An 18,619-nucleotide genomic window follows, 5' to 3' on the forward strand; every position below is an offset into this window, starting at 1 on the left:
TTTCTGCCTGAATTTATCAGTGAGCTACACATTGGACTATATAAGGTTTATCACATTTTATTGAACACAAGGCTTAATTATTTATGATTTTACATTAATGTAATAAAATCAGAACATGCAAATAATAATAATAATAAAAAATACACCTTTATAAATACATTTTAAAAAATAATATAAAGTGTAAAAACATGTTATAAATCTCAGATCATATGAAATAAAAAACAGACTTGTTATGCACTGAATTTCAGGTGGTTGTTTGTGCATCAAAGGAGAACTGCAACGTGTTTATTTAAGACTGTACTCCAGTAGTGAAAATAGCAAAAAAAGTCACCTCACGTTTGATCATTTTAAAGGTATTTCCAACTAATGGACTGACAAAACTGCCTAAAGCATTTTGTCTTAAAGCACTGATCAGAACGTGCAGTACCTCTTTTTGTGAAGTTCACATCAATCAACAGAAAAACAATTTCACCTATAAACCTGTGACACAGGGTGGAAGAAGTACTCAAATCTTTTACTCAAGTAAAAGTAGCAATGCCACAGTGTAAAATTACTGTTATAGGTAAAAGTCATGCATTCAAAATGTTTCTTAAGTAAAAGTACCAAAGTATTAGCAAATAAAATATACTTAGTACTAAGTATTAAATATACATGCACTCATAATGCAGAATGGCCCATTTCAGAATAATAATGTACCATATATTATATTACAGTTTTTTTCAGTCGCTAACAAGCGTTTGTCCAACCAGTTGTCACATTTTCAAAACTCTAAACACAATTAGCACAGTATCGGTCTTTTGTGGCCATACCATTCACACATTTCATGTCGTTTTCACACAATATGCAGTCAGTGAACACATTTCCACAATGCTTACATTTTCTTAACAGACAAGCTATACCTCCCAACAAAATTATGGATTGTTTTTGTACTATTTACGAATGTTAACACACAACATCCCACAATAGCAAAAACAATATTCCAAACCTTAGATACAGTATAAAAACCTCTGCTTCTGCAATGATATCAGTTCAAAAACAATATATCTCAGCTGATAATAAACAAACAATTGAATAATTGACACACAGCTGATTTATGTTGGGTAAATTGGGCCAACCACAGCTGATTCCAGTCTGGCTTAGACTTAGTGGCAGGGGTTAAAAGGAGGACTTTGAGGAGTGATGTTTTTGGAAACAGAAACAGAAAAAGACAAACACTGTAATGTCTGGACGAGGAAGAGTAAGAGCAAGGGGCCCAGGGAGAAGAGCAGGCCCAGTGAGAGATGCAGTGAGAGGTGCAGGTGCAGTGAGAGGAGCAGGGCCAGGGAGAAGAGCAGGCCCAAGGAGAGGGCAAGGTAGAGGTGTAAGAATGCGTCGTAGTGGCATTCCAAGGGCTGCAAGAACAGTAGTCAGTGATGAAATTCGTGCCACTATCATTGACCATGTAATCAACCATGGTCTTTCACTAAGAGAGGCTGGTGAAAGAGTGCAGCCCAATTTGAGGTGGTCAACGGTTGCCTCCATTATACGCATCTTTCAACAAACCAACAGGTAAGTATTGCATTTTACATGGATTGTTTCTATTCTCACTTGACATGTCAATAAGGCCATACAGTAATGCATATGTTGATTTTTTTGTCCCTCTAAAGAATGCAACGTCTTCCTCCCTCTGGGGGAAGAGGAAAGCTCCTCAATAATGATCAAGAGCTTGCCATTGTAGAAATGGTTGTTGCAAATAATGCAATAAAACTGCATGAAATTCAAACTGGAATTGTGGAGAACCATGAGATATTTGACAATATCGATAGCATCAGCCTCACAACCATTACGCGGACATTGTCCAAACACAGAGTGCGGATGAAGCAGCTCTACACTGTTCCCTTTGAGAGGAACAGTGAGAGAGTCAAGGAGCTACGACGACAATATATCCAGGTATAGTACTGTATATTCAATTCAATGTCCAGTTCTATAAGCTTTGCACTTTGCAAGTAGGTAACCTACACAGTAATAAGTTACAGTACAGTATGGTATACAGTAATGAGATTTACATGAACTTTGTTTCAGAGAGTTATGGAATTGGAGGCCAACCAGGCCCCTCATGAATTCATATACATAGATGAGGCAGGATTCAATCTGGCCAAAAGGCGTCGACGTGGACGAAATGTAATTGGAAAAAGGGCCACAGTTGATGTGCCAGGACAGAGAGGGGCAAACATTACCATGTGTGCAGCAATTGCAAATGCAGGATTACTCCTTCACAGATGTCAGGTTGGACCCTACAATACCGAGCGCCTCCTTGCCTTTCTCAATGATCTCCACCAGCGCCTGGTTCCAGAGCAGGATCAGGAGGGTGAAAACATGAGGACCTTTGTAATCACCTGGGACAATGTGGCTTTCCATCATTCGCAAGCAATAACAACATGGTTTGAAGTCCACCCAAGACTGGTACGTCTCTTCCTTCCACCCTATTCACCTTTCCTCAACCCCATAGAGGAGTTTTTTTCTGCATGGAGGTGGAAGGTTTATGACCATCAGCCACATGACCAGATGTCCCTCCTTGAAGCCATGGATGCTGGCTGCAGGGACATCACAGTTGATGATTGCCAAGGGTGGATCTGACATACCAAGCGGTTTTATCCCAGGTGCATCGCCTTGGATAATATCAGATGCGATGGTGATGATAACATGTGGCCTAACCCTGAAGATCGCAGAGATTAGATACAGTAATTTTGTGCTTTTTTTTAGTTCCCCCCCTTTTTGTCTGGGCTTTTTGCTGTTGTTTTTTTGTTCAGAATGCTCTTGTGTGTTTCATGGATATTTTGTTCACTGTAAGCAATACTGTAAAACTTTTTCTGTTCTATCATATTGTAAACAGTATTTCTACTGTACCCCCTGTAGTAAACAGTAAAGGAAAAAATAAAACTGATTTGCTTTTTACTGGAATGCTTTTGAATGTGAACATTACATGTGGACATACAGTTCCCAACCAAGAAATTTAGTGTAAAAACGGTGGATTGCATGTTTTGCATGCAAATACCTGTAAAACTGAAACATAAAAGTCTATGCAGTTTTTGTAATGTCAACAATAGCCAGTATTTTGAAACCTGGTGTACTTTGACTGCATGTACCTTGTGAAGTGAAAACAAGTGTTATTCTTTGACAGAATCATTTCATTTTGAGTCAGATTTCCAGTGTTTTGGTAAAGTTAGTGTGTGCAGAGAAAGATGTGTTCTATTTTGAAATGAAGAGTTAGTATATATTTAGCAAAATGTGTTTTTGAGAAGAAAATTATCCATTTGGCCAATTGTGTTTTGTAGGTGTGAGTCTGTGTTAAGAGTTTAGAAAAAGTATCTGAAGTATGGGTAAGTGCTTGTTAGCGATTGAAAAAAACTGTATTGGATCATAAATAGTGGTGCATTCTGTATAAGCATCACTTTAGTGTTGCAGCTGATAGAGGTGGGGATAATTTCAACTGGTGACAGGGTAGTTTTCAGTAATCTAAAATAGTATTCTACATAATTTATTAGTTGATCAAATTGGTGTAAATAATATTAAACTGCAAAGTATATAGTACCTAAAGTTATTAAATAAATGTAGTGATGGTAAAAAGTGCAATATTTCCCTCTGACATGTATACAGTAGCTTAAAATGGAAATACTCAAATAAAGTACAAGTATTTAAAAGTTCTATTTAAGTACATAACTTAAATAAATGTACCTAATTACATTCCACCACTGCCTGTGATAAGAACAAATATATAATATAATATAACTAACTGATAACTAAAATTATAAAAATATAAATAAATACATTTCATTTTGATAAAAAAAAAACAAATAACATCAAATAACCTATTTTGCGGCACTTTCAAAATGACAAAAATTGAATAATAGCTAAATTATAATTGGCAATATCTTTCTACATAAGGTGCAAATTTTGCAAGTATTTAGGGAGTCCCATCGACTCACAGCGACACCCTGAGGCTGTGACTTCCTCACACAGAGAGGCTTTTATCTTACTGAGTTACTGCGGCTGCTCAGATCCAGCACAGCCGGAGAGTGGCCGTAGCGCGGAGACGACTCATTTTTGGTCCTCGCTGTGATCCGTAGCACGCAGTTCCACAACGTGTGACCAGAGAAGTGAAGACTTTTGGTGTGAACGGTTCAAAGTGGTGCTAACGGGGACTCCACGTATCGTAAGTATAACTTTTCACAGTGGTGTTAAGAGGACTTTTACAGTTTTTGTTTTATTACCTCGGAAATGTTCTGTGGGTTTATAAAAGGACAGTAGACACCCGTCAAGCTTGTTTGAGCAGCATGCTTTCGCTAATGTGGAGTTGCGCAGAGTGTAATGACTCGTTTAACGTTACGCTTTAAAGTAATTTGCGGCAAATTAAGTGTAACACCAAATAAAACACGTACCGTAGTGTCAACGTGGCTATACTTTATAAACTGGATGACTTGGCTTTTAGTGTACGAGCACACAGCGTGGCCGGTGTGCAGCTGCAGCATATAAGCTAACATAGCATGCTAGCTATAAAGCTAACAGCAACATTGCATCAGGATAAACGAAAACCGCTTCCTGTCCATGCTAATTATGTGCTAATTGCCATATTTATATAGTCATAAATTACCTTCTAAGATTTAATTTATTGTGTCGAGTTATAACCAACTGACTGGTGTTGTTTGGGGATGTTTTTTCCTGCTATTAAACTGTACTAGATAGATGTATACTTTATATGTCCCTGTGGGGAAATAGGTTTGCAGCATCATCACAGAAGGCATTTTTCACACAATCACAAAGTCACCATAAACACACACATAGCAATATCATGGTGGTTACACATACAAAAAAATCATCCATAGACATATGTAGATGTAACAGGCATACTCATTCATATGTCATTTTAGTGAACATATAAATACAGACAAGTTGTAAGTTGCTGTGCTTGCAATCTAAAACATCCTTATCAAAGGCTTTTTCCATTAACAATGTCCTGGTTACAGAATATTCAAGAGAAACCAGAATGGCCAGTTTTTACAATTTTAATTGTGGCAGTGTGCAAAAACTGTGGATAATATACCAAGTACTGAAGACAATTGATAGAATAAACTAATGTGAGTAATTTATGTTCATTACGTATATAAATGTATTAGTAAGACAACCTCTTAATTATTTTCAGTGATTATTACTTTAATTTTTTAAGAAATTGTGCATTTATTAAAGGCTTAGGGTGTCTGCAGGTATTAATAAAGTCTTAAAATGTCTCTGATTAAAATCTAAAAAACATTAGGCCTTAAATGTCATTGAATCGTCTTAAATTTGTGAGGTCTTAATTTCCACAAACAATTTATCTAATTTAATTTATCCATCTTTTAATTCCTTTTTGTCAAAATTAGTCAAGCTCTTCTGTGTGAATGTCCACATTCATTTTAGACCTTTCACTGAACCACTGAACTGTCTTTTACTGTATATTTGCACATACCTGTTAGCAAAATGTAGATTTAGTCTAACTCACCATCACTTGCCTTTGTACTTACCTGCAATGCTTGAATAAGAAAAAAATGATTTATCAAAAATTCATGTCTAAATATTGGTTAAAAATATCTTGAAAAGGTTTTAAAAAGCTTTAAATTCAAGTCTTTGATAGCTGTAGACACCATGTGGCTATAAGGTAGAAAAGCTGCAAGTCCGCACATATGAAGGGCTGGAACCACAGAATATTTTCAATATTTACTTTATATGTAACTCAAATTATTATGTGAATAGCAAGTAGTTGTCTCTGTTTTCCTGAGAGGTACTTCTTGTTTTATTATTATAAAATTTACTACAATATAATTTACATAACTGTTATATCCACCAAAGAATAATGTTTTTTTTTTTTAAATTGAGATGAAGATCTTTTTCTAATTTTTGATTACTGTTTTTGCACAGAACAATCATGGCAGAAAACCAAGAAGAGATGTCTCCAATTGAGATGAAAGTGGCACGACAAATAGAGGTAATTCTGATTTTATTATATATTTTTGTATTATATTTTGAATTATATATGACGAAAGTCAGTCAAATTCAGCTCTAACAAATCTCTCTCTTTTCCACCTCTAGTACTACTTTGGGGATCACAATCTTCCAAGAGACAAGTTTCTCAAAGAACAGCTGCAGCTTGATGATGGCTGGGTGACTTTGGAGACGATGCTCAAATTCAACAGGTTTGTTAAACTGGTCTGTGTCACAGTCTCTGTTAAACTGCTGTTAAAAAATGATTACTCACATTCTGTTATTCGTTCACTGATAGCTTTCCGTTGTGTGAGCTCAAAAAGGTTCAGAGTTGAGTTCCTAATCAACAGTGACCTGGGAGAACATTTTGGATTGCTATAATTAAGGCTATATGTCTTTAAACACATCAATTAAAATTTCAATTCACTTAAGAGAACACAGCATTTTTTTCCTCAAAGCTTGGTTTGTTTATTATCTGGCCTCCTGTCATTTTGCATAAGTGGCCCCTGGGTAAAGCGCATTTAGCATCCCTGCTTTAGACGTTTAAGCTGTCTTTTGCATGTGTGGACATGCATGTGCAGGAGGATCTTTGGCAAAATTTGGCAGATGAATCCAGCAAATAACAGCAGCTGGCTCTACCTGTGCCTGCACCGTAGGTAATGTTAGTGTTTACCTGCAGTCACTCTGCTGTTACCGCACTGTTTGGGTAGCTCTCTGCCAATCTGACCACACCTAACGTCAAGGGAGCGTGTGAGATCACAGAGTGCTAAAAGCAACCCATCCTACACTAGTTAAGTACTAGTGTCTTTGTTTTTATTGTGCTGGGCAACAGTGGTTGTCACTAAAAAAAATGTGTCATATCTCACAGCAATGTGGACTTTACCCTGGTGACACATGCCAAATGATTGTTAACATCTCGAAGGCTGCTGTAAAAATTGTATCCAACCCATCCATGTGCTTTTTTAACAGCAGATAAGGAAGTATTTGTTTTGACATCTCTGACTGGGGTCTCATCAGCACAACATGACTGAGTCAGATACTAAAGCTTCCATTAACAAGATAGGGCAAAAAGGGCATGTTTAGGAGAATATTTCAATAAATTGACAAAGGAAAGAAAAGCTAGAGGTTTGTGTGAGAAAGACAACAATGACTAATGAGTTTGTGGACCCATTATGACTCATGACAAGTAGAGCAAGATTAGCACATGTCCTCACCCTGTCCCTTAAGTGATCTTGTTACCAGGCAGATTACATTTCACCACAGCATGCACACACAAAACAGGCACACTGTATAAACAAAGTAATATTTTGCTGAATTAAAGAGGTTTTCATGTCGGACCGTTAGACTTAGACACCTTCGTTTTGATGTTTTGGCAAAATCCAACTGGTAAAAGTGTATATATTTGGAGTTTTCTGTAGATGGAAGTCAGTGAGCGTCAGCACTTTTACATTCTAATCAAGCCTAATTACTTGAAAGAGCATTAGTCACAGTATTTATTGACATGTCTGTATTCCCTTCCCAGACTGAAGTCTTTAACTACAGAACCCAGCGTCATCGTCGAAGCTCTCCAGAAATCAAAGACTGGCCTCTTGGAAATGAGCGAAGACAAGACTAAAATCAGGAGGTCTGCAGACAAACCCTTACCTGAAATGAATGATGACTACAAAGACGCACTTAAACACAAATCTGTGTACATGGTAAGCTTTTAAGTGGCATGCAGACTGATTCTGAATCCTTATTTCGATAAAAACATTTATCTGTGTAACTTTGTATCTTTGAAACTGTATTGATTCAACTTTAGGATGGTTTAGGAGGACATAGTTTGTTGCTCTGTTGAACAGAGAGATGTTTCTGTCTTTTAGCCTTCGCTCGTACATAATGGGGTGGACAAATAATAGAAACATCACTACATCCTCAGTTTAGCAACACTTCTCTACAACAGTTTCAACAAAAACTGAACATTATAAACTTTAGGGTAAAATATATTGCAGGAGCATTGAATCAGAAGGCATTAGCTTTACCTAGGTGTCCCTAATATACTGACTGTATATACATTATATAGAACTACAGATTAGGTGTTTCCCACCAAACATGTGCTCTCTGTATTTTGACTTAAATGCTGTTACATTTTTGTAATGTGTTGGAAAAAACATTCCACTGTACATAATCTGATTTTAGTCTCTACCTTGGTTCTACTGTTCTTTTACTCACATTCTGATATATTTTGTCATCTAGAAAGGTTTTCCTCTCGACACTTCCCTTGATGCGATTCAGGATTGGCTGAGTGGAAAAGGCAACATAGAAAACATTCAGATGAGAAGAAACCTGCAAAGGCAGTTCAAGGTGAATTAAATATATCATGTCAAAATTCCAGTTTGTTTTTGCAGTGAATTTGGGGAGTTTTTTTAATAACTTATTCTATTCTTCTGCAGGGATCGGTGTTTATCTGCTTTGACACAGAAGAGTCATCCAAGCAGTTCCTAGAACGCTCAGACATAAAGTCTTTCAAAGACAATGAGATGCTTGTGTTATCAAGGTGAGCTGCCCTGCTTCTTAATTTAAATATATCTACAGTGGAAAATGCTGTGATTGAGAAATACAATGAATAAACAGTGAAAAGGAGAACAAACATGAGTGTAACATACTGTTGGAGATTTTATACAGTTATTACGCTTAATGTACAACCACAATTCCAAAAAGTTGAGATGCAGTGTAACACGTTAATAAAAACAATGCAAGAATTTGCTCATCTGTCTTGACCTATATTCAATTGAATACAGCACAAAGACAAGATATAAAATGTTCAAACTCATAAACTTTCTTTTTAGTAAATATGCACTTATTCTGAATTTGATGCCTGCAACACATTACAAAAAAGTTTGGACATGGGCAACAAAAGATTGAAAGTTGTTGAATGCTTTTTCAGAAATAAAGCAAATTGATACACCACTTTAAAAAGTTCAAGTTTTCCTGCAGTTTCCATTCAGAAAATAAAAACATTTAATTCATCCAGGACACAAACTTTTGAACATGACTGCATATAATAATCGTGTCATTGCTGCTCTGCTTTCAGAGAAGACTACCATGCAAAGAAAGCAGAAGAGAGAAAACAGTTCAAAGCAGAGACAAAAGCAAAAGCTAAACAGTGAGTACACAAACAATAATTTTCTGTGCTAAAACATGCTGTACATGTTAAAATTTACTGACCCTCCTCTCAAAAAATATTTTTAGGGACAAGGAACAACAGCAGAAAAATGCAGAAGAGAAAGAAATGGTAAGATCCCATGTGCAAGCTCACGTTCTTATGTGGATGGGCTCTGGACACAGTAATAATAATAATAATAATAATAATTTCTCATTTGTGTTACAGGGTCTGCTTTTGGATGAACAGACTGGTTGCCTGTTGAAGTTTTCAGGAGAGCTTGAAGATGTTTCCAGAGAGGACTTCCATGACTTGTTCTCTGGCCATGGAAAGATCAAGTGGGTTAATTTCACAAGAGGAGCCAAAGAGGTGAGGAAACTCTCCACCACTCAAGTCTCACACTCTCAAGGTAAAGAGATGCAGTGTAGTTAAAATGATTTTTTTTTTTTTTTTTTTTTTTTAACTTTCAACAAGGGCACCCTCCTCTTCAGTGGGAATGCAAAGGAAGCGTTCGACAAGGCCAAAGAGGCATGCGAAGGGGAATTGAAAATCAAGAACAACACTGTTACATGGCAGGTGCTTGAGGGAGACGAGGAGAAAGAACACATGAAGAAGATCATCGAAGCCCAACAAGAATCATTCAACAGGTCCAAAGGCAGAGGTAAATACTGTTTTCAAACTAGCAGCTGATCTGACTGAAATGGAAAGAGTCTCTGTCTGTTGATTGTGCAGAGCTGTATATGGCGCCACCTTTCAGCCTTGCTTACAATTTTTCCCAGTGGCTGCCCAGTTTTGCAGCCAAAATAATTCCCCAGAAGCTATTTCCCCATAGACCCCCATTAAAAAAGATAGGTCTGTAAAACTGGTGACAGCACACCTCCAAATGCAGACAAGGTTAATTTTGACTCCATGGAAGTTCTTTTATATGTAAAACTTTCCTTGAGCCAAGGAAAACGATTAAAAAATGTGTGATGACATCATTTTGTGAAGCTTGTGGGCCCAGCGGGAACCTGGCAGGAACAATTTATCAGTGATCAAGCATCAGAGATATACATTTCGGAAAGAATGCTTTTGTTCCTGGAAATAGTCGAGCTTTGACTTTGTTGATACCATAAAGTGTCTGTAGGAATTGCTGCACCCAAATGATGAGTATACTCTAGCATTGCCAAAGGATATAACTGTCACACCTGCTGCATGGCGAGTGTGAAATTCTTTGGATGAGGGGTTCTTGATAGAGCTTCAACACTGCAGGCCACATAGTTTGCCCATCCTGAATAGGCACAGTTTGATTTGCCACTGTGCTCGTCTAAAGCATTTTTGTTAATCATCAATAATTAAATCCATTTATGGTTTTGTATTGATGTGTCTTGTGTGTCCTAAAAGGTGGCAGAGGAAGATCAGGAGGCAGAGGAGGAAGAGGAGGCCGAAGGGGACGAGGAGGCAGAGATCATGGCAGAACTCAGTTCAAAGGCAAAAAGACGAAGTTTGAAAGTGATGATGAGGATGATGATGGTAGGTTCTGCATCTTTTGGAGCTTCAAAATGTACTTTTTGGCTAGATAGTTATCTACTCTAACATGGTTAATTATATTGTACCTACTTTGTGCTTTTCCTCCAGCACCTGCAGCCCCAAAGAGAGAACTAGAAGATGCTGATGGCCCTGCAGCGAAGGTCGCCAAAACCGAAAACGGATCTTAGTCACGAGTTCACACCCAGAGTCTTTCTTTTTTGAAAACATTTATTATAAACAGCGAAAAATGCAGAGGCAACTTAAATCCATTCCAGTGAAAGCTTCAGGCTTTGGAGAATCGTAGGAAGTCCACCTGGATGTCAACCTAGAGAACAATTTGCAAAGCTCGGTGTCAGACTTTTAAGTCCCTGTTTATCGTGCCTCTTACATTATTTGTGTACCTTTATTTCTCCTCTTATGATGCTTTTGGTTTTATCATATTCAACATAAATCTTCTCTGACTGTAATTTAATTACAACCGAACATTTAAGTTTTGTAAGACCAGCGGGACATCTAGAATCTGGTGCCATGTTCTTTTTCCTTGTAGATTTCTAACAGTGAGTGATGAGAACACCTGCTTTGCTATTTTTTTTTTAAGTTTGCATATGTGAATAGCAAATAAAACGAGTTCTGTGTGAATGTGTTTGTCAATTATATCTTGAGACATCTGCGTGAACAACCTTTATATCCTGAGACTGCAGTGTGACAGTGTGTTAGCTTACCGATTTCTTTTTATGGAACTTGTAAGATGCTGGCAGGTCGTATCTTAGTTCTGTAAAGAGAGTTATGGTGTCAGTGTTTGAATATTTGTCACAATGAAGATGCGCTGGATTTAGGGTACAAAATTAGCCTCTTTGTCCACAAGCCAAATGGATAGTGAATTTTCAAATTTACCAGCCACTCAATAGATTACCATTAAAATAAAGGTCAGCATAATAGCATCAGCAAACTCGTGTTTATTTTCTCTACATAAATCAAATTAATTCGACTTTGTTTCACTCCATATTTTCCCCTGGTTATTCACGCTTCTCCGCAGTTTGAAAACCACTGGGCTAGTGGACGGTGCTAATTTTGTACCCTGACTCTACTCCTTCTTACCTGCTATTACTTCCATCTTCACTCCCCAGTCATTAGCCTTCTTTTGTATGTGCTGTAATCACATAAGGAAATGAACATCAAGCATTTAAAGTCTTCATACTACAGATATAGACATGACACTTGAGTCACAGCCATAAAAAGTGAGGACTTGAGATGTAACTTAAGGCTTGATAGTAAAAGTATGCCTCGAGTTGTGACCTTTGCATTGAAAGGACATGGCTAGAGACATGTAAAATCACTGTTTTATGGTAAGCCATCAGACCTGACCTGGACTTCCCCTGACAGCTCTGTCTGACATCACAGTGCTGTAAAAACTGAACTTACCTCTCGTGTTGATGTTTTATGGAGTGAATACACTGCTGTCTTTGCCATTGTTAAAGCAGCCTGTAAGAACTTCATGTCCATGCCTTGAATAAAGAATACAAACATGTAAAACTACATGTAACTCCATGGTGTGACACTCATTTAAAGGGATTTTTACACATGGAGATAAGTATGCATGTCACAAGCACAACTATTCACCCTGGGAAAACTGTTTATAAGGCCCTGTCTACACGTGTAAGGATATTTTTTCCTCTCTGTGTTATAAAATAATTCTCAAAGCAACAATGGGCATATGAAATTTGAGAAGAGTACGTCATTGTTTCCCAAACTCTGCGTTGTAAACGTGCAGACAGATACACAGTGATAAGAGTTTTAAAAAAATCTGCAGCATAGACACAATCTCCATTTTAGTGACCTAAAACTGTTAACATGGACAAGAAGCAGCTCTGCAGCAGCAATAATGTCTGTGTGCACAATGCATGCATGTGAGAATTTTGAGATGTTTTAGTGTGGACATATTTTAGTAACTTGAAGGTCATGTGGACAGAATTATTTGTTTAGATGAAGGGGAAAAAACATTGTTTCAAAAAATATCTGTGTACTTGTAGACAGGACTGAAATGTCTTGTGGCTTCAGAAGGAGCCTTCTAATGTCATGTTCAACTATCTTGAGCTTCAGGCTTATAAATACTAAAATCCAACATGGTGATTACTAGAAGCTGTATTTCTCAGAAAGCTCAGACTTTGTGCAAGACAATACTGAAAAGCCTGAAAACCAAACAAATTTGGACATCTTTACTCACCTCTGCCAGTTAATTGTTCAATGTAAGTAAACCCAAATTCAGTGGAAATTGTGCCACGATTCTAATGTATTTTAACCCAAATTAAAAACTCTGCAAACATTATCCACCGAGGAAGACAATGAGGTGTAGCAGAAAGTTCATCAGTGGGTATTTTGGGAATCCTTATCATCTCTCCCATTATATCACATGACCTGAATGTGGGATTAAGTATTGGGAAAGTAATCCCTGATGTATTAGGACTACCTAGAATTGGGATTGAGAGTTTTTTTTTTAAACAGAAAGCCTGTGTTAGATATGGGGATGTGGAGTTTAAGAGACATGGCTGTTTACAAGGCAAGGAGGGATACAGAAAGATGCTGTTGGGTAGCATTATGGGGATTGAGGAGAGTTTTTGTATCTTGACCCATACAACTGAACTTAAAGCCAGAGTACCTTGGCTTCTGCTCTTTTGAAAGTAGCCCAACTTCACAGAAGAATGATACTAAATCACAGGAGTAGCCCTTTAATTATACTCACCTTGGTTGTGTTTTGTCCCAAATGGTGGATTCATTATTACAGTGTCAAACTTATTGGCATAAGCCTCTGCTTCCAGAGAGCACAGGTCACACTGGACCAAGTCCACGTTAGAAATCTCAAATTCCTCTGCGTTCCTTCTGAAGATGTCCAGCGCGTCATCGTCAATGTCAAAGCCAACACACAAACTGAAAAACAGAATGAGAATAGAAGCTCATTTAAAGGTACAGCTGTTTATTGTGTTGAAACCAGTGTATTGAGGACGGACAGATGCTCTCACCCTGCATCAAGCATTGCAGCCCCGATGCTGAGGACTCCACAGCCACATCCCAGATCTGCCACTAGTTTACCCTCAATGTCATCAAACGTGCTCTGGATTGTATAAAGCATGCATGCTGTAGGAAAAAATAAAGTTAATGACAACAATTTGTACTATTAACAAACTCTATTATCACACGTTGTCCTCACCAGCAATATGAGGACTGGTTGGATATTGCTCCAGAAGGATTTTTGGCTCTTCAAACACGTCCACTTGCTGCAGACAGCTCTCTAACTCTTTAAGTTTCATTATTAGCGACTGTTGCGTCCCAAACCTGTGTGACACCTGAGCGACAACCCCGATAATTAATTACAAACGGTTATTTTTCAGCTAAAGTCGCTGTGAGTGTGTATTCCGAGCATGGATAGTACTTCCGGTAAGATGTGTGCATCAACCAAAACAATCCGACTTCTACCCCGGAACGCGTGATAGTAGTCCTTCATGCATTTTTTTCTTTTTGGTTTGTTTTGTTAAATTGTTTTATTAATTTATTATTTAATTTTGTATGCAAAAGTTGAAAAAGGAATTTTAGGATATCAGTTAGTTCATTACAGTCTGTCATTACAGTCTGTTACAAACTGATTACGCGATCGCCAGATAATAAAATAAAATTGAATAAAATTAAATAAAATTAAATAAAATTAAATTAAATTAAATTTAATTAAATTTAATTTAATAATAAATATACAATAAATTCAACTATAATAAAATATAATAATGAATAAAAAAGAAATGCTATTTATGTACAACATGAAATAAAGTGTCTCATAAAAAAATGTAATAAAGGGGGATTATTCAACTTGCTAATTTATTTACTAAATGCTAAACTCATTCATGCTAAGGCCCTCTTCACATTGCATTGTTTTGCATGAGCGCAGTGGGGGGCGGACAGTCATAGTTATGCTTTTGGTTACCTAGAAACAAGAAAACAAAACAGCACGAATGACAGTGCATGAACTGAGCTAATGCTCTGCTGGATCAAATACTTATAGTCCTACAAAGTTTGATAAGCTCAAATACTTAAATTAGTCATTGCACATTGAACACGTTTTGTTTTTAATTGTTCTTACACAAAAGTACGTAATGTAGAATCAGTGTACGGGGGATTGTATACAAATAAAACAGTGACAATAGAGCCAGAGGTAAAAATATATATATATTCTAAAACATTCAGACGTCAAGTGTCTTGGTAGCATTTTTGTTAGTTTATGTAGAAACTAGTTTAACATATTGCTCATCCTTAGGAAAAACAACAAATTCATACAAATGAAATATAATTATATATATAAAAAAAAAAATAATAAAAAAAGAATATTGAATATTATAAAAAATATTTGTCTTTTTTTGGATTTTTAAGAAACCAAACACCACATTTCTACACAATAATGTAAAGTCTTTTAAATTAGATTTAATTTTAATTGTGAACCTGTTTCTAAATATTCAAACAGAGCTTTTTTTTGTTTTATGTCTTTTTTAAATTTCTGCGTGTACTGAGGGTAAAGTGCGTTTGGAAATTCTTCCACCAGCGTCTACGACGTAACGAGTTGTGTCGCGAGAAAACCCGAGAACATGGAAACAAGACAACAAAAATAAATTTGTGGACAACAAGCCAGAGTGCATGATGGCGGCGTCGCTGCTGCGCCGGGACAAGAAAGCCACTGCCGCCCACTTGAAGGCAGACTTAAATCGGACTGACAATAGCTCCGGGGTGCGACAACTTCAGGAGCTGCTCGACGCTGTGCTAAATCCCGAAAAACCAGCGGCGGACACAGAAGCTCTCGACTGGTGTAAATGTCTCATTGCAGGAGGCGAAGGTTTCGAGGAGTTCTGCAAAACGGTCCGGTCCTATGACAACGCGACTCTGTGCGGCTTGGTTTGGACGGCTAATTTCGTGGCGTATCGATGCCGGACCTGTGGCATCTCTCCGTGCATGTCATTGTGTGCTGAGTGTTTTAATAACGGAGACCACACGGGCCATGATTTCAACATGTTCAGGAGCCAGGCTGGTGGGGCCTGTGACTGTGGAGACAGTAATGTCATGCGAGAGAGTGGGTAAGTCCAAGCTAGCTAGTTGCTAGCTAAGATGGCTAAGCTAACTAACGGCTAGTATTGTTTTGACAGGTCAGATTTAGAATCCGGTTTACTGCCAAGCAGCTTGGTTTTCACATACAGGGAATATTCTTTGGAACATTGGTACATAAGACAACAAAAATAAAACATACCAAGAGAAAATTAAATGAGCAATAAAAGCAAGTATTGATAAAATCAAGAGACAGAAATAAAGAGAAGACAAAATCGCAATAAAATATAATAAAATAATATGAAGATATGGACAATATGTCTGAACAAAACATGAAAGCGCTGTGCAGTTTTTAGAAGTGAAAGTTATGTAGTTATGTGCATAAATGTGCAATTTTCTGTCCAAGTAACATGTAAAAGTTTACATTATAAAGTATTCAAACAGGGTGTGCTATGTTAGTCACAGCTTAAGTGATGTGCTTTAATGTCAGGCTTAGAGAGAGGCACAGACACAGATGAAGACGTTAATGTAACGTGTAGAGACAGATGAAGACGTTAATGGAAATGTCAGAGACTGATGAAGACGTTCATGTAACGTGGAGAGACAGTTGAAGACGTTAATGTAACGTGTAGAGAGTTGAATAGTTAATGTAACGTGTAGAGACAGATGAAGACGTTAATGGAAATGTCAGAGACTGATGAAGACGTTCATGTAACGTGGAGAGACAGTTGAAGACGTTAATGTAACGTGTAGAGACAGATGAAGACGCTAATGTAACGTGGAGACCGATGGAGACGTTGATATAGGGAGCAGAGACAGATGAAGACGTTAATATAAGGTGTAGAGACAGATGAAGACATTAATGTAAGGTGTAGACAGATGAAGACATTAGTATAAGATGTAGAGACTGATCAAGACATTAAAGGTGTAGAGACAGATTAAGACACTAATATAAGGTGTAGAGATAGATAAAGACATTAATATAAGGCGAAAAGACAGATCAAGATGTCAATACAAGGTGTAGAGACAGATTAAGAAGTCAGTATAATTTGTAGAGACAGATGAAGACGTTAGTATAAAGTGTAGAGATGGATGATGACGTTAATGTGACATGTAGTGTCTAATGGTTTGGCTGGGATAGGACAGATAGAACGAAACTGTTTGGTGAGGTCTGGGTCTCAATGGACCTCAGCGTCCTGCCAGAGAGGAAAGTTTGTGTCCAGACTGGGAGGGGTCTACCACAAACGTTACTGCCCGTGTCAGGGTCCTGGAACTGTACAGGTCCTGGAGGGACAACAGATTGCAGACAATCACCCTCGCAACGGAGCAAATGACACGCTGAGGTCTGCCCTTGTCCTTGGCAGTGGCAGCAGCGTACCAGATGGTGATGGTAGAGGCGAGGATGGACTCAGCAGCAGTGTAGAAGTGAAACCATCATTGTCTGTGGCAGGTTGCCGCAGGAAGTACATCCTCAGTTGTGCTTTTAAGTGGCAGCTGATATCGACCTCCCAGTTGAGGTCCTGGGTCATGATGGTGCCCAGGAAGTGGAAAGAGTGATGGGCATGGGTGGGGCTGTATTCTTCAAGGGAATCCACAACCATCTCCATTGTCTTTCGAGCACTGTTGTTGTGTCTGCACCATGTCACCAGATGGTCAGTCTCCCACCTGTGGGTGGACTCATCCCACCAGAGATGAGTCCAATGATTGTAGTGTCATCTGTGAACTTCAGGAGCTTGACAGATTGGTGACTGGAGGTTCAGCTGTCAGGACACTGTGGGTATGGAGTGAGGTCTTGGTGGGAGGTGACCTAAACTTAGCTAGTAACATTTCCTGGTCCGCATAGTCTGTTTGAGCTTTCAGATAATTCTGTATGAGATTTGTTTATATATTACTGCCAGTCAGCAACAGGTTTGAATATTACAACGCTCCTGTCATTTTTAAATAGGAGACCCTTCACTAAGCAGCTCTGCTCAGAGGGTTAGCCTAACCATAGCAACAATTATACCGACAGTAGCTGTAGCTGGAGGTCTCTATATCTATATATAGCTGATATATGACTGCGTAAATATGGTCTGGGGGTTCAGTTATCGCTATATAAATGTGTACTCTTTTTACCACTGTTAAAGACAAAAGTACAGCTGTTAATTTTTTGCTATTATTACTCAAATAATAGTTTCCTCTTAGTAACCATGATGTATAATTGTATACACAGATTGTTGCCACAGTTTTGATATTATTCTTGAGTATCAAAATATTACGACATTAGATTGTGTCACCATCAAGCAGCTGTCTTTGCTGCTGACAGATTAGTCTCTGTCAAACAATCTTGAGCAACATGAGCAAGAGTCGTAGTCGGTTGTGTGTTGCTATGGATCACATTATTTGTATGGGCAGAGACAAAAAAACAACTACTAGATTCTTACCCTGGAATGCTCACCTAATCCCAACCATCTTCAAACCTTAACCCAACTCTACCCAACCCAATATACAACTCTGTACCTTGCTTTAAACACAGTTACTACATCTATAAAATGCAACAAAAAATAAGAATAAAAAGAATCCAAACAGGACCTTCTGGTTTGGCAGGACCATTATGGAGCCATTACTGGTATTGAACTCAGTGTCACCTAAGCTCTCTAAGAATTCAAACAAAAATGTATGAATAAATGTAAGAGAGAGAGCTGGCTGCTGTTATCTTTACCCAAGGTCTGCAACATCAACATTTGTTTTTTGTTTTTTTTCTGACAGGTTTTGCAGACGACATCGGCTGAGAACAGGGGAGAATATCCCCTCAATACCTCGAGACCTTCTCTTGATGTCCGAGATGGTTCTTCCTCGCTTTATTCTGTGTATCATACAGTATCTGAGGGATGGATACATTGAACCAGGTGGGTTAAT

General features: G+C 37.9%; 3 protein-coding genes across 4 annotated transcripts in view; 2 read left to right on the forward strand and 1 right to left on the reverse strand.

The window, feature by feature from the left end:
- The first annotated feature begins 4,038 nt into the window (after nucleotides 1-4,038).
- On the forward strand, nucleotides 4,039-12,181 carry ssb (small RNA binding exonuclease protection factor La). The gene is made up of 12 exons (XM_033618001.2): nucleotides 4,039-4,192; nucleotides 5,932-5,998; nucleotides 6,103-6,206; nucleotides 7,517-7,691; nucleotides 8,230-8,337; nucleotides 8,427-8,530; nucleotides 9,068-9,139; nucleotides 9,226-9,268; nucleotides 9,365-9,505; nucleotides 9,611-9,797; nucleotides 10,520-10,648; nucleotides 10,754-12,181. Exons 2-12 carry the CDS (start codon nucleotides 5,939-5,941, stop codon nucleotides 10,831-10,833), a joined length of 1,203 nt encoding a protein of 400 aa, XP_033473892.1. The 5' UTR covers nucleotides 4,039-4,192; nucleotides 5,932-5,938; the 3' UTR covers nucleotides 10,834-12,181.
- Nucleotides 10,856-14,085, reverse strand: mettl5 (methyltransferase 5, N6-adenosine). The gene is made up of 7 exons (XM_033618002.2): nucleotides 13,851-14,085; nucleotides 13,663-13,777; nucleotides 13,386-13,570; nucleotides 12,068-12,150; nucleotides 11,744-11,795; nucleotides 11,368-11,417; nucleotides 10,856-10,970 (listed from the first exon to the last, which is right to left on the reverse strand). Exons 1-7 carry the CDS (start codon nucleotides 13,948-13,950, stop codon nucleotides 10,929-10,931), a joined length of 627 nt encoding a protein of 208 aa, XP_033473893.1. The 5' UTR covers nucleotides 13,951-14,085; the 3' UTR covers nucleotides 10,856-10,928.
- Nucleotides 14,086-15,258: 1,173 nt separating this feature from the next.
- ubr3 (ubiquitin protein ligase E3 component n-recognin 3) overlaps nucleotides 15,259-18,619 on the forward strand; it is a 57,939-nt gene continuing 54,578 nt past the window's right edge. Inside the window, exons 1-2 of one of the 2 annotated variants that reach the window (XM_033617261.2) lie at nucleotides 15,259-15,753; nucleotides 18,470-18,609. In XM_033617261.2, the coding sequence (XP_033473152.1) occupies nucleotides 15,320-15,753; nucleotides 18,470-18,609 (574 nt within the window). In that variant the 5' untranslated portion in view covers nucleotides 15,259-15,319. The remainder of the gene's footprint in view (nucleotides 15,754-18,469; nucleotides 18,610-18,619) is intronic. The other variant, XM_033617260.2, reaches the window with a different exon arrangement.

The sequence above is a fragment of the Epinephelus lanceolatus genome, chromosome 14, assembly GCF_041903045.1.
Source record: "Epinephelus lanceolatus isolate andai-2023 chromosome 14, ASM4190304v1, whole genome shotgun sequence".
In the NCBI taxonomy this organism is placed as follows: Eukaryota; Metazoa; Chordata; class Actinopteri; order Perciformes; family Serranidae; genus Epinephelus; species Epinephelus lanceolatus.

Bases quoted from the DNA above. Each gene is read 5' to 3' on its own strand.
- ssb (XM_033618001.2), top strand. From the start codon at position 5,939: ATGGCAGAAAACCAAGAAGAGATGTCTCCAATTGAGATGAAAGTGGCA. The intron at 6,207-7,516 runs GTTTGTTAAACT...TTCCCTTCCCAG, and splicing joins ACGATGCTCAAATTCAACAG to ACTGAAGTCTTTAACTACAG. The intron at 8,338-8,426 runs GTGAATTAAATA...ATTCTTCTGCAG, and splicing joins ACCTGCAAAGGCAGTTCAAG to GGATCGGTGTTTATCTGCTT.
- mettl5 (XM_033618002.2), bottom strand. From the start codon at position 13,950: ATGAAACTTAAAGAGTTAGAGAGCTGTCTGCAGCAAGTGGACGTGTTT. The intron at 12,151-13,385 runs GTGAGTATAATT...TCTTTATTCAAG, and splicing joins TGGGACAAAACACAACCAAG to GCATGGACATGAAGTTCTTA. The intron at 10,971-11,367 runs GTAAGCTAACAC...ATTGTTCTCTAG, and splicing joins AGTTCCATAAAAAGAAATCG to GTTGACATCCAGGTGGACTT.